The sequence below is a fragment of the Emydura macquarii genome, unplaced genomic scaffold, assembly GCF_026122565.2.
Source record: "Emydura macquarii macquarii isolate MOO-44397 ecotype Brisbane River unplaced genomic scaffold, CSIRO-AGI_Emac_v2 contig_2680, whole genome shotgun sequence".
NCBI classification, from domain to species: Eukaryota; Metazoa; Chordata; order Testudines; family Chelidae; genus Emydura; species Emydura macquarii.
Genome location: NW_027132817.1, coordinates 1,274,977 through 1,289,266, shown reverse-complemented (window position 1 = coordinate 1,289,266; position 14,290 = coordinate 1,274,977). Strand labels below are relative to the sequence as shown.

The 14,290-nt window shown below is 38.7% G+C and overlaps 1 protein-coding gene across 1 annotated transcript in view; it reads right to left on the bottom strand.

The window, feature by feature from the left end:
• The window catches only part of GFRAL (GDNF family receptor alpha like), a 28,993-nt gene that overhangs the window by 3,195 nt on the left and 11,508 nt on the right, over nucleotides 1-14,290 (bottom strand). The window contains exons 6-8 of the mRNA XM_067565534.1: nucleotides 13,013-13,343; nucleotides 9,774-10,024; nucleotides 5,048-5,143 (exon numbers count right to left, since the gene is read on the bottom strand). Of these exons, the coding sequence (XP_067421635.1) occupies nucleotides 5,048-5,143; nucleotides 9,774-10,024; nucleotides 13,013-13,343 (678 nt within the window). The remainder of the gene's footprint in view (nucleotides 1-5,047; nucleotides 5,144-9,773; nucleotides 10,025-13,012; nucleotides 13,344-14,290) is intronic.

Below are 14,290 nucleotides of genomic sequence, written 5' to 3'. Positions count from 1 at the left end.
GATCTCAGCTATTACAGTGTTTGGGGTAATATAAGCAGCAACATAGACCTAGCACTGAGTGACATCTTTGGCCAAAAAAATGCAGAATTCATGTCAAATTTGCTGAATTGTTTCAGTTGAAAAAAAATTCTGACCAAACCTGAATGTTTCATTTCGACATTTTTTAAAGGAAACATTGCAATTTTCTGATTCAAAATTATTTTTATAGACTTTTTCAGCAAACCAAAGATCTGTTATTTACACAGCTTTACATAGATCAACGATTTCCTGACTCATTAATGGATGCAAGGTTGTGAGAGCTGTGGTGGGTCTGCTGTCTTGTGGAATGTTGGTATCTCTAACTACAGTGGGCTAGTGGACTGGAGACAATCTAGTCTGCAGCCCACTTATTGTGTTTGTGTGGTAATTCTCAGGTCACTTCCAACATGGACTACAGATCTGCATTAGACATCCCCTTGCACACCCTCTTTTTATAATGTGGCAGAGAATAGTGGCAGTATGTAGATGATATTGAAAGTGTAGTTAAAGTTGGTTGTATAGATGTAAGAATACATTTGGCTGCAGAGTGAGGGAAAGGAAATGAGTAGTTCCAGTGGGTGGACCCAATCAACAATGGTATTATTAGTGTATGTAACACTGCTTATATTTGTGTATGTGACAGGATGATCTTGAGTATTCATTGGACAGATTCATGTTTATGATGGTTTCTCACAAGTTGTCTGTGGATTCCGCCTCCCCCACATTTATAAAGAATGAAGTTTACATTGTTTTATAATTTACAAATTAAAGTTAGTGAAGCTGAACAAATATCAGTTCCCACAACATCTGCTCTACATATAAACCATGTCAATTACTTGTTTATCTGGACGCTCACCACTGCAGAACTACACATTAGGAAACAACTGATATCTCTAAACTCTAATAGCAAAATAATGTTAATTTGTCATGCACAGTTTTTATTGTTTCCCAAGGAAATAGATCAGACTTCTGCATTTTTAACTTTCCCTGTTTGCATCCAAAGCTCTGAGTTGAGCAAACAATGCTTATCTTCACACATTAATACTTTTAAGATTAAACAGTAGCCACTAACATCTTAAAAAATGTAGATCTACAAAACTGAGTAGGACAATTTGCATAAGTTAAAGTATCAACCATGCCAGTGAAAATGTATTTCAATGCAGTGTGTGTTGGTAGACTGTAATAACATTTTATAAATTGAAATCAATAGCAAAACTCCCATCGACATCAGTGGGGCAATGATTTCACCTGTTACCATGATAACTTGGTAAGGACTCATTAATGAAGCTTTGTTAACTGTATATAATATACATTGTGCTGTAATTTCTTTTACAAGGAAGTGTGGGATGAGGTCAATGTATTTTAGTAATAATGTGTAGTACATACGGAACAAGAAAACTTGCCCGCTTTTATCACCACAGAAAAAGTTAAAAATTTGGTACAAGAAAGGTGACACTTGTGGTGCCGGGTAAGACAATTAAAAAGACTTCAATAGCATGAAGTTAAATGTGAAATTACTGCAACCCATATGGTGTGAAAGAATTTTCTGTATCATCCTCAGATATTGTTGCATGACAATGCAGGGCCTGGAAAAGCCCTGGACTTGTACTGCTGTTTACAGCTGAGGGGACACTTTTATGTGCAGGTGTATTGTCTTAATTTCAAAGTTGCTGGCTTGTCGATTCACTCTGGGGTAACAGTCTCCAAATTGCATAGTATGGCTGAGAGTCTGGGATGCTGGTAAAGTAAAACCTGCCTGTGCTAGTGATAACAAGTAGTGTGTGGTTACTGATGAGGACCACTGCTGGTATGGACTCACGGAGTGTTATTTTAATTGGCCTATGTTCTGTATCACACCTAAATTTCCTGTGGTGATAAAGGGAAAGATTTTTATATTTGTACCAGTTTTATAACATAATTAAAATAAAAGCAAAGTTAAAATTACAGAAGGACGCTTTAAAGGCAGAGGAAACTTATAATGTTGGATTACACCCTGGTGGGCTGGAGGTGAGCTTGCACCCCCCACCCCTCCTGTTCATACTTTAAGCCTAGCATCAATGATAGTTCAAATAATTACAGCTACTGTGGTGTTGGGAATGTGGTGCTGGGTAGCAAACTTATAAAAGAAAGCAGAGAAAAACAGGAATATAATGCAAATGAAGCAAATGCTAATATAAAAATGAAAAATAAAAGCTGTGTAATGTAGGCCTAGCTTGACATGAGTAATTGGGCATGGGTGAGGCCTCATTTTTTTGGGAGACAGGATTAGGGAGGTGAATGGATCAGCAGGCTGGAAGTAGAATGTCAATACTAGCTAAAATAAGGAGAACACCCAAGAAGCCATTTTACAATGGACAAGATAATAATAGATAAGATAAGGCCTCGGTTCCCAACCCTGGGGTGGGGGGCCCCAAGTAGGCACTGACTGATGGGCTGGTGCAGCTGCTGCATCCTGAGCCTGACAGGGAGCCACACTGCCCCTCACCTCAAGAGTGAGGCCGCAGGTACCCCCTGCAGAACCCCCCAAACACCCTCTCCTGGCACCCCCACATAACCCCTCTCAGTACACACACACCAAATATCCCCTCCAGCACCCCCAAAAACCCTGTCCCAGCACACACACACCCCTCCAGCACCCCCACATACCTTCTCTAGCGCCCAAAATATCCCTCCCAGTACACAGACACACACCCTCCAGCATCCCCCAACTGCACCCCCCCTCCAGCTCCCCTCCCCCTTCCTCTCTCCAGCAGTGTTCTCTGTTGGGGAATCCGATATATGGTAACCCTAGCTGATGCAGGCTTACAGGGCTCAGGATGTGGGATTAAAATTGGGCTGGAGCCAGGGCTCTGAAACCCTGTAGGGGAGTTGGGGGGATGGGTCTCAAAGCCCAGGCTTCAGCCCAAACCAGAACATCTACACTGCAATTTTAAGCCCCTCAGCCTGAGCCCATGAGACTGAGTCAATTGACCTGGGCTCGGAGACTCAGTGTGGCAGGTTTTTGTATTGCAGTCTAGACATACCCTGAGACTTGCTGCCATGGTTGGTGGGCATTTTTGTTTTTGTTTTTTTGCTGTGTAGATGTACATTTGGTCTAGGCACTCCCACAGTATCTTCCGCTATTCTCATTCAGTTTTCAGATATCTCAGTCCAGAGAGCTTTCAACTTTATTCAGCCTAGCTCAGATGAGATTCTTCCTCTTCTTGAGTCCTTCCCTAATCTTCCGCTCACATTCTCAGTACATAGGGTATTTACTGTTCAGTTAGCACTAGAACCAACATCATTGCTGGAGGGTGAAAACGGAAGCAGTCAAGCAGTCTGTAGGAGTTCCAGTCATCCTAATGGACGGATGGTGAAAAGCAAAAGATGCCAGAATATGGGATTCTCTGGAGGGATCCCAGCCTATTTACTAATCCCTATAACAAAGCTGTTTATCTGATCACCACCAGATTTATTGAATAGATATGTTATTGGGAAATAGCTGAGGTATGTCATCACTTAATTTCTCACTTGTTTAAGAGAATTAATAGAGGTTAAAAGAAAAGTGTTCTTTGAATTAAACAGGATCATATGGAAGTGTTAAAAGACACCCTGTGATTTTAAAGTCCATCTCTTATTTTATAGGGAAGGCATGTACTGAATCCCTCTCTCTAGGTTGAATCACCTTGCCATATTACAGTTTGTAAACAGAGATGAATGAGCGAAATGTTATTATTCAGGGTCTGATACAAAGCCCTGAAGTCCATTGCAAGACTTCCATTGACTTTAATAGGCTTTTGATTAAGCCCCCATTTGATTATTGATTGCTCTCTCGTTGCTGTACCACAGAGAGAAGAGAATAGCTCATACCTGCTAAGGAAGACTTCTTGCAAATCAAGTGGTAAAGGTCTGTGGCAGTTTTTATCAGCAGCAGACGCAGGTTTCTTTTCTCTGCTTTACAGGTATTTTCATGATTTATATGGCAATTGTGTCTATTCTCTACCAGACATGGATTCATGACCCATATTTCATTGTAATCATAGAATTGTCTTATTTTCTTATTCCAGTCAATGTAGTTGTTTGATCTCACATTTAGAATCTAGAGAAGGAGTCATTGGTCATTACCGCTAGTCTATATAAAAGTAAATACAGGCTTATCCAGTGACGTTTGATCAATAACTCTGGCAGCACCATAGGTGTGCATGGTGCTTCTCAGATGTTGATTTAGCATAAGATCCCTGGCCCAAAAACCTGGCAAGAATGTCCACTGTAATGTGGCTACCTATTCCATTCTATAAGACTATTTTAAAAAAAAATACAACCTTTACTTTATGGCTAGCTTATCTCCTGGAACCTGTGACAACCACAACAGTACCTAGTTATTAAGCAGTTGAGTATTAGCTCCATTTTATAGATCAGTAAACTGAGGCATTAAAAAGGTGTAGCGCAGGGGCGGCATCAGCCTTTTCCTGGTAGGAAGGCTGAAGTGGGCTAGACAGAAAACTGGGGGGGGGGACTGTGCCCCCCTCCTCACTACAAGGCCCTGCCCCCTGCTCCTCCTAATTTTCAGTTCCTCCTCCCCCTCTCCCCATCCACGCTGGGGCTGCGGCTGCTCCTCAGCTCCGTGCCATCCTTTGACTACTCCCAGCTGGTAACAGCTGACAGAGTTGGGGGACCTTGCCACGGGTCCGGCAGCACCTTTGAGGAGCAGTGACCATAGGGGACGGGCTATGCCCAGTCAGCAGTCATCACTCTCTCCGCTCTGCTTTCAGAACTGGGCGGCTGGAGATTAGTGGCTGCTACGGGGGAGGCTACAGAGGGGCTAAGGCAAATGTTGAGGTAGCTGTAGCCCCTGCAATTCCCCCCCTCCCCAGCACAGTGCCCCTGGTCGGATGACTTTTCCAAGGTTACATAACAGACGAGTGCCAGAACCAGAAACAGGTCTCCTGAGATCTTTTCAGGGTCCCATCCACTGGACCACACTGCACTATGTTTCATGAAATTCCAAAGACTATTTCTGTGAAAATCAATGTTATTTGCCCAAACTCACCATTAAAGAAAGAGTGTAACCTTGTTATGGGAAGCTTTTCTCCTGGTATATCAGTCTGTATTAGCTGAAGGTCCGTCTTTCCTCTTGAAAACTGACCTAAAAACAGGGAAGAATGATTTGATACAAGTATGCTTTTTGGCACAGTAGATTTAACTGAAATTAGCCACTATTTATGACAGAAAGATGTTAAATAATATTATGCCTACTGTGAACACAGGCACTTAATGGCTTGGTAAATATTAATTGCTGTAATTTTTATGTCTCAGTTATAGATTATTATGGATGACTTATAGGGTTTATGGAAACAGAAATAGAAAAGTTCACTGTCTTCAAGGTGCTTACATTCCATTTGGATAGAAAAAAGGTGAACAATTTTTGGGTTTTGCGTGTGAGTGGGATCATACAGTCAGAGATCAGGAATAGGAGTGGGTTTTAAGCAGTTTATCAAGGCCAAATTCTGTTCTCCAAACCCATCTCCAGACTCCTGCACCTGGTCAAAACTCTCAGTCTCGGGAGGAGCAATCTCACAAATTGATCAGAAAAAAAAAACCATGTCAGAGTCTCTGGGCGCAGTGCAAGCACAGAGGTACACCAGCGTGCAGCAGTTTAGAGTCAGAGGCTAAGGTACGAACAGCCTATAAAGGAGATATTGGAGCAGGCTGAGAGCCCAAACTAATTTTCCTGGGACGAAGGCAAACAGGTTGCATGGGATGAGGAAGAAAGTCTTTGTTACAGTTTAGAAAATCATTCAAATATCATTAAATAAATCCACTGCTAGTGTAGTATTTCTATCACATGCATTTAACAGGAAAAGTACAAATTTGAAGTGAGAATATTTATGATACTTTTCTAAATTTTCAATTTTGGCATTGAGATATGCATTTTCTCTGATCCGTTTATGATACTGACCCTGTACTGGCACGATCTTATGTGAATCTTCCATTTCCTATAACACTGAAGTAGTCATTTGCAGCCCCTGCCCCTTTCCCTCAGTCCTGATCTTGAGGCCGATACGGGCCTTAATCCTGCAGATGGGTCCCATGGGCAGACATGTATGCCCATGCACAGTCTCATAAACCAATAGGATACCATGCGGCCTGCTTGGCCATCTGTGCAGGTCCCTTTTACAGCAATGGAGCCATCATAGCCATCATATCTTCTCCTCCATTCACACTAAATCTATAGATAGAGATCCCTTTTGTTGGTCCTATGCATTTATTTATTAAAAAAAAAAAAACCCTTGTAAATAATGAATATTAGTGAAAGTTGCTTAAAACCCACACACTGAACACATGCTGAACATATAACAGCATGAGCTTTAACAATCAATAGCTCCATAATTACCCCACTGAGGGTTTTAATATAGCTGCCTAACAATTTAAAATATAATAATAAATTATCAATCTTAAAATATATTAAATCACAGGGGGATATTTTATGATTATATTTTAAATTATAACTGTTAGAGATATAGAAAAATGGGGAAATGAGCGATCAATCAGCAACAATACCAAATCAAATCCCAAATAAGCCCTTTCTGCTTAGCTGACATGAAAATGTTGTTATAATATAGCACCAGGGTGGTTTTTCATGTCCTATCAATTTGGTTGATCAAGTTTCCGTGGAGGTTTTATCCTGATGCTGGAGGAAATGCTGCAGGGAATGGAAAAAGCTGATGGGAGGTTTTTTGATTATTATTGTGATCCAAGGACTGTCTTTTTGTTGTGTGGCTGTGTGCAGAATAGCTAGTGCAATATGGCTATGATCATTGCTGGGGGCCTTTGGGTGAGACCACAAAACAAATGTCAGTGATTATTATTATTATTAGACTCACAACCACTGTTATAATTATGTATTTGTCTGTGTTATCAGCATGTCTTTTTCAGGGGGTATATAACAGACTGTAAAATCTTGCTACAGTCTGAAACTTAGCGCTGAAAGTCTAAGCCTGGGGGCAGTGTTTTCACAATTTAATTTTGTTAGGTAGCCTTCTGAGTGCAAATTATGAACAAAAGTTTTGTCCTTTTCAGCATTATTATCTCTGTTGATATAATTCAAAATCAGCCAACAGTTTAAATGACATTTTGTATGCAACTAGTCAGTTTTCTTTTAATTACCCTTTTTCTCAATTAGAAAAGAAGCTCCTTCACTTCACAATGCAGAAGAGTCATTGCTTCTCATTAAATATGTTATAAATATTTTATTTTACAAGTTCTTTTAGTATATGGGGCTAGATTGGATGCATGTACGTGTGAAAGCTGTGCCAATGTATTTGGGTCCAGTGTAGCAATAATTTTTGTATTTAAAAACATATAAATAGCTGGTCACATGACAGGGTCCTAGGCTCTGATGAAATGAATACAGCATATTAAGCTAAATCCTGAAATTCTTTTTTAGGACCAGATTCCGATGCCTTTCCTCACGCTGTGTGGCATCTTACTCTTCCGCAAATCCCATTGAAAGCGATGAATTTACTTATTATGGAATAATGCACTGTTCAGTTTGAGAAAGGGTGTCAGAATCTGGCCTTTCATTTTTACTCAGCCAGTACTAGCTAAATTGCTACTGAACCAAACTCTGACCAAAGCAGGCCTCTTATGGCACCTCAGGATTGGTCAGACCAGTGCACAGGGAGTGCAGAATAGTTCCCCGGCTAATCTGTGGGGACCCTCTCAGGGCCAGATGCTAACACTCATCAACCCCTCTACAGATTGTGTCCCTTGGTCTTCTCACTATGAATTCCGTGGAGCCTACTACTGACATGGGGCAAAATGGCCCTTTCCGAGTAACAAGCAGGTACTTAAATATAGAGGGGATAGCTGCCTTGTAAATACTAGATTAGATATTGATAGAAGTAGAGTAGGTAGATAAGATGCGTACATCCATATTCAGTGGGGTTGTATGGATGCTTCTGAGAATGGTCTACAACAATTTGAATAAAAGGCTGACATTTAACATATTAATCATTATATATCACAGAGCCATACTGAGCAATTTTTGTGTGTGTAAATTTGCTGTATAAAGTACAAATTAAAAGTTTATAATACTTTTGTAGTAAAAAAATGGAAATTAATGCACACCTGTATATGTGTTGCTTTCTATCATAAAGGAGATGATTGTGAAATAATGATAATCAATGCGACATGGTAAGACCTGGATACAAAATATATAGGAATGACAGAATGGGTCATGCTGGGAGGGGCAGTGACTCTATATGTGAAGGAAAGCATAGAGTCAAATATAATACAAATCTTAAATGAATCACACTGTACCACAGAATCTCTATGGATGGAAATTTCTTGCTTAAATGATAAGAACATAGCAGTAGAAATATACTACCAACCACTTGACCAGTATGGTGATGGTAATGGTGATTGTGAAATGCTCTGAGAGATTAGAGAGGTTACAAAAACAAAAAAAACAAACAAACAGTAATAATGGGGGATTTCAACTATCCAAAACAGATGTATTAGAATTGGAAAAAGTAAAGAGAAGGGCAATAATTATGGGTATTGAACAGCTTCCATATGAAGAAAGATTAAAAAGACTTGGACAGATGATTAAGGGGGGATATGACAGAGGTCTATAAAATCATGATTGGTATGGAAAAGTGAATAAGGAAGTGTTATTTAGCCCCTTCATATAGTACAAGAATTAGGGGCTACCCAATGAAATTAATAGGAAGCAGGTTTAAAACAAATAAAAACAAACTTCACTCAACACACAGTCAACCTATGGAACTCATTTCCAGGGGATGTTGTGAAGGCCAAAAGTAGAACTGGGTTCAAAAAAGAATTAGGTAAGTTCATGGAGGTTAGGTCCATCAATGGCTAGTAGCCAAGATGATCAGGGAGGCAACCCCATGCTCTGGATGTCCCTAACCCTCTGTCTCCCAGAAGCTGAGAGTGGAGAACAGATGGATCACTTGATAATTGCCCTGTTTTGTTCATTCCCTCTAAAGCATCTGGCATTGGCCACTGTCAGAAGACAGGCTACTAGGCTTAGATGGACCATTCGTCTGACACAGTATGGCCGTTCTTATATTCTTAGAATTGTGCTCAGAAATGAAATAAGAAGAAAATCTTCAAAAATCCTAATTCAAAAAGACATCACATTTTGGACTCTTCCTTCATTTCTGTTGAGAAACTGTTTGAAGGTAGGTGGCCATAGATAGATAGAAGACCATGCAGTTTCACAGGCTACTTGAACTACACTTAAAATCCCCATTAAGGTTCACATTAAGTAAATGCTTGCAGAAGTGCACTTCTAGCCAATCTAAAGCTATTGCAAAAATCTGATGAAGCAACAGAAGGAGAAAAGATAATCTACCATAGCACTGAAAAACATGTATGGAAACATACCCACTGACTGCTAGCAGAAATGTTTTAGAACCCTTCTGATATTTATAATATCATGTATGATTAGAAACTATTGCTTTCATGGTGATTCCACTGACTTAATTTAACCATTTCAATTCACAACTTAACTAATGACTTAATAGAAATATGAAATATTTTCAGACACCAAAGAGCACCAATTGCATGTGTAGTTTCTTTGGACAAATGTATCCCAGGTATAACTTTACTGAAATCAACAGTGTTATGCTAGTGATACATTTGGCACATGAAATAGTTTACTGATCTCATCATCTAACTCATTTAATAGATTTTGTTGTATGAAAACAGCATATTGATATTTTAAAATGCATTTTTTCCACATAACTTACTGATGCAGGACTTGCTGTGAAGCATGTGATGGAAGAGCTTGCACAAAGACTTTTCAGCTGATGGGACAGTATTACAGGTGCATTCGACCCGAAGCATAGTGCCCCAGTTGTCAATGTAAGCTGCTGTGCAGTCAGCACTTCCAGAGCAAGTCAGATCACCCTTAATTAAAGTTTCAAGACAAGCTTTATCATCATAGCATCTGTTTGTCACATGTCTCCAGCACTTTGACCAAAAAAATTCATATTTTTTCCTGGAGAAAACATAGGAAACATACAAGAAAAGCTTTGATATATTATGATTAAGACCACTTGACTCTGCGTGACACAAAAAAATTAACACAAGAGAAGCTAACTTAGTGATTATGAGAAATATGTTGATAAAAGAAATTTTTAATCAGAAATTTCCTTATGAATGCTGACTATGGGTCCTGTAGGACAGTAGCTTTCTATACAAAATCAAGAGTAGAGTAGAGTAGAGTAAAGGAAAGGGTGCTTTTTTCATGGTATGAAAAGCTCTTCCAGAGAAGATAATTGTCACTCATACAGGCACTCTTCAGGATTTGTTGTCCCCCAAAATCCCTTTCATGTCAGATCCTATAAAATTTCAAATGGTAGGAGCAGGTGATGGTGGGTTTGAATGCCTTCCTGCTCATCTGACTCCATTCTTAGGATTTTGTGGTATCATTGGGCCTTGGTAGGGCACAGTATTCCCCTATCTCTATTGTGGGTAAAAAAACCAAAAAAATCTATCACGTGGTAAAGGTATAAAGATACAGAGCTGCATCTATAAGTCCAAATTCTGCCTTTTTTAAACCTGTCCAATCTCATTGCCATCAGTGGTGTTGCATAATTGTAACTGTGGGCAGAATCTGTGCTTTAGAAATGAATTTCTTTAAAGAAAATCAATTATGAATCAATTTACCAACAGCAGAGATTTTCCAGGATCTAGCAATAAGTGGTGAAAGTAACAACCATCTAGGAGACATCCAGAGAGGACAGCTTGCAGCAAAGAAGAATAATCAGGCTGGACATCAGAATGAAACCAAAGCAAGTAAATTTCTAATGGATGTGGCAGGTGTGTAAAGTCATAGATCTGGGAGGAACAAACACTGAATTGGAGTGATATAAAATAAAGATATCTGATCCACACAGTGAAACATTTTACATGCTAAAAAACAAAATAAACTGAAAGCAAGTTAAAGACAAATCAGCCACAGATATGATAACTATAAAAGCACATTAGAAAAGGGTTAGTAGTTGTCAAATTAAATGACAAGTAAGAAAGACTAACTTGATTCCTCTTTCCTAGTTCAGTGATCCCATATGACAGTTTATTTAATATGTTGGGTAAAATAAAAATAGTCCTTAACATGGCAATGTTTAACAATTATTTTTTAACTGTTTTCTTAACAGGACTTTGATAATTATCTTTCTAATCAACATCTATTATATTAAATATTAATGGATTGGAGAGGTAAGGGGTTGTTAGATCAGACTCTAAACTGCTGGATATTGAGCCACTAAAATATGATATTCCATACAGCTGAAGACTATTGTATTAATTAAGTACTGACGTCAGATGGCTGTTGAAAAATAGCATGTATGGAAAATGATAGACTTATAAGGTTCAGTGTAGGACTCAATTGCACAGCACTTAAATTACATAATTAAATGTTTCAGCCAAAGTAGCTGTCATTTCTGTGCTAATGGCAACATTTTTTGTTCAGCCTCATAATTTATAGGTACAGTTAAATATAATTCACAGTGTAATGTTGATATTTATCTCTACTTATTGTTAACGTTAGCAAACATTAATGTTCAAAGATTAATGGGCAATTCAACAAGTCTCTGCTAAATGTGGTTTCCAGTTAGGCTCTTATATGAAAACACACATAGTTCAACCTGGCATAAAAAAATGCAATCCCCAGTGACGTCAATATGAATTGAACTTGCTTACGCCAGAGTTGAATATGGTCCTTGGTCCCTTTATTATTTACAGCATGCTTAATTTGTAAGATGAATTTCAGGTCATGTCCAATAGTGCTAGAATGGCCACACCGAAAACTAAAGTGAGTTAGCTGCCCATCAAATAACTGTCATATTCAAGTGGCTCTATATGCACAGGTCAATCCTAGAGCTGTTTCTCACTGAGATAGTTTGTAAAATAAAATCCAAAAGCTGATTCACTCTACAGGAGATTGATAGTTTATGGCAGTCAGGACTTTTATCACTTACAGAGAGTTATCATCACATATAGTCTGTTTGAAGGAGAAAAGAACAAAAAGAAAGTAGTGAAAAGGTTTTCTTATGCAGACCATTTTCCTTATGCAACGGTTGAGTGCAAAGGGCCAGATTACTGTGTTAATGCATAATTAATTTCACCAAATGTTGCCCAGTTTGCTTCCAAATGCAAACCATTTGAAGACAAAGGGGCATTCCCCAGGACAAAATCTGAAGTGAGTGGTATTGAAAACTTCTGAGGGCATAATTTGTGCAGCAGAAATTTTGCTATGGGTGATGATAGACAAGAAGTATAAAACCCAAACTGAGTTTTCAGGGCTCACAGTTTGAAAGAAATCTGCTTTTTACTTGTGAAATGAATGCAGCTGATATGGAAATATTTGAGAAACATAAATGACAGAACCTGCAGTGCCATTTTTACGGTCACTTTTCAGAATAGAACCATGTTTTCAGGAATTGCTAAAGGCTGTGCCATGTGATAAAGACCATATTAATATTCCTTTTTTAGGGTAAAAAGTGAAAACAATCCATATAGGTATTGTAGTGAACTGGCTATATGTTTTGCACTTTCCTCTCCTGACCATAATCAGTACTGTTCAGCTGTGTGTCATATCCCATATATTAATAACTACTAACTGAGATTTCCTTTAAGCTCATGTGCTTTTTAGTAGGATGATCTGAGTTCTACACCTATATCATTGTGAAGCTTTGAGTGTCCATTGTGTATAGTGACTCTGTAAGTGCCCAGATGGACAGGGATTTGTTTTAATAGAAAAGTTAAAAGACTCTTCCATTGTACTTGTTTATAAAGTTTAGAAAAAGATTTCTTTGCAGGCATAAGTGTTGTCCGGACACCAGCCATGCCATGAAGTATCTATTATGAAGAAAATAATTCTGCGGTGTGTACATGTAAACAGCTATTGTATTTATCACCTTTCTTCATTGACACCCATGTTATCAGGCAAAAGTTAAAAAAAATTAATAATAATTTTACTTACCTGCACAATTCATTGTCTTGACACCTGTGAATTACATTTAGACATGAAGGAGGGGGAACTATGTTGACTGCACATGGCTTGCCATGAAGAAGTTCTTTGGCTTGCTGACAAGATTCATCAGGCTGGGTGCAGTCACAAAATGTCAACATCTGGGCAACATTAAAAGGCATGTTTTGATAGAAGAACCTTATGGCTGCTTGGCATTGTTCCATGTTGCACTGCTTTCTTGTTACTGAACAAGCTTTAAGGTACAACGATAACTGTTTATTACATACTTCATCTTCAATACATTCCTTGTTTACATCAAAACAGGTTCCGTTCTCTGTGTATTCTAAAAGGAATAACATGTTTTTTAAAAAAGAATTACAAAAAGTTAAATATAAACACCAATCTAGTGGCTGCTTTTTGTGCTTCTGTATTCCCATTGAAACTGATGGGAGTCATCTGTGCAAGCAGTTGCAAGATCAAGTTTTAACTATACAAGAATAATTTATGAAAATTAGAGTTGATCCAAAAAACTGAAACACATTAGTGCAATATTCCATCCCGCCTCCCACAACATACCCCATTTTTAGTTGTAAATGGTTTGGACTAAAACTTCTCTACCAGCTGTAGAGATGACTCTGTAGTATGTAAATCCAACTTATTTTACTATTCATTCAGAATAAAATGCTGGAGATGTGTAACGAGGGTGTGAAGGTTGGGAAAGTGAGATTCAGAGGGCTTTGTAAGGTTTTTCTACAGCAACGTAAATTCCACCCTATGGGTCAAACACCCATTCTTTTGCAATCAAGGCAAGTTTTGCCATTGAATTCATGAGGGTTAGAATTTGGCACTGAAAGCATTCTCTTCCTAATTTAGCCCTGTGGTTGGACAGTATACATCAGAGTTAAGGTTCCTTTATAGAGCTGAATAGCTAAAAATCAGAAAGTCTTAGGGATATATGACATTTTCTTTATGCATCGGCGTGTGCTGTAATTGGTTCTCAGGAATTTAAGTTTGAATTACCTCATCTCTTTAGATCCTGATTTTCAGAGTTTCGAGCTTTGCTGAACTCAGCCTTCTGGAAGGGCATGAGATACTTGCACTTAATAAAGTTTTTTTGTTATCTGAAACATTTAGGGTGAAATCCTGTCTCCATTAATTCCAGAGGGGTAGCCGTGTTAGTGTGTTTTCAGCAAAATGACAAGAGTTCTGTGGCACCTTAAAGACTAACAAATTTATTTGGGCATAAGCTTTCGGGGGCAGAAACCCACTTCATCGGCTGCAAGTGGGTTT